The sequence below is a fragment of the Apis dorsata genome, unplaced genomic scaffold, assembly GCF_000469605.1.
Source record: "Apis dorsata unplaced genomic scaffold, Apis dorsata 1.3 scaffold_196, whole genome shotgun sequence".
Classification (NCBI taxonomy): Eukaryota; Metazoa; Arthropoda; class Insecta; order Hymenoptera; family Apidae; genus Apis; species Apis dorsata.
This window is the reverse complement of record NW_006263480.1, coordinates 250,927-251,902: the sequence shown is the minus strand read 5'-3', so window position 1 is coordinate 251,902 and position 976 is coordinate 250,927. Positions and strand designations below refer to the sequence as shown.

The window sequence follows — 976 nt, the reverse complement described above, 5'->3', positions numbered from 1 at the left end:
TGTTAACGTAATGAGGTAAAAAGTTATTGATATAGGAATTTTATTCCAATGTTTCGTTGCTGATATCTTCACTAGGGGTTAATATCACATCATATGGTTTATAACCGGAAGCTTCAAACTATAATTATATAAAACCGAATCGTGAAAATTTAAAATTCTTTAAAATAAATAATTGAGAGGTGAAAAGTGAATTTAGAAGTGAGATCAATGCAAAGTAGTGAGAATAAAGTATAGTATTCAGAACAATGTACAGATCAGTTAAAATTACGTGAACGAATATCACAAATGGTTGAATAAAATAACCAATGAATAAAAGTCTTTACATGTCCTTTATAATATTTTATATTATTTAAAGTCATATCAAATAAGATTGTGGAGAGGTGTATCCGTAATATTAATTTTGTGATAAAATATAGAGACATATTAGTGTCCGCCCTTTTTCGCTATAAAAAATGGTACCATCATGTTTCGAGGTGATCCTTGTCGGTTTCATCCTTATTTTACCATTCTTATACGAAATGAGCAGGACCTTTCGTTATTATTTCAAGATTTCGTTCTACTGTGGATATATGATGATAAATTCATTTTTATTGCTCCCAATTCTGATGTTACGACCAAGGAACGTAAAAAACTATCTGTTAGTAATTATACTAATTTTGAAAATATAAACTTTGTTTACTTTATTACTTTTGTGTTTTATTTTGTTCTTTTTCTATTTTACCCACTTCATTATTCGTATTTTTATTTTGATTAATTTTTTTTTTAAAAACGATATGTTGTAGGACAAATTTATTGAACGGTGGTGATATAGCCTATGAGCGGCAGTTCCGATACAGTGACGATAATTATTTGAAACACCCTACAAATATCATGTAAATTAAAAAATAATATAAATTATAAAATTAATTTTTTTAATTTATATATAATAATTTTAAAGAGAAGCAAATTTAAATATTAAAAATATATAAAAGGTAAA

The 976-nt window shown here is 25.9% G+C and overlaps 1 protein-coding gene across 1 annotated transcript in view; it reads left to right on the top strand.

The window, feature by feature from the left end:
* Nucleotides 1-452: 452 nt before the first annotated feature.
* Nucleotides 453-976, top strand: part of LOC102672250 (1-acyl-sn-glycerol-3-phosphate acyltransferase alpha-like) — a 2,668-nt gene continuing 2,144 nt past the window's right edge. Inside the window, exon 1 of the mRNA XM_006614720.2 lies at nt 453-637. Within this exon, the coding sequence (XP_006614783.1) occupies nt 453-637 (185 nt within the window). The remainder of the gene's footprint in view (nt 638-976) is intronic.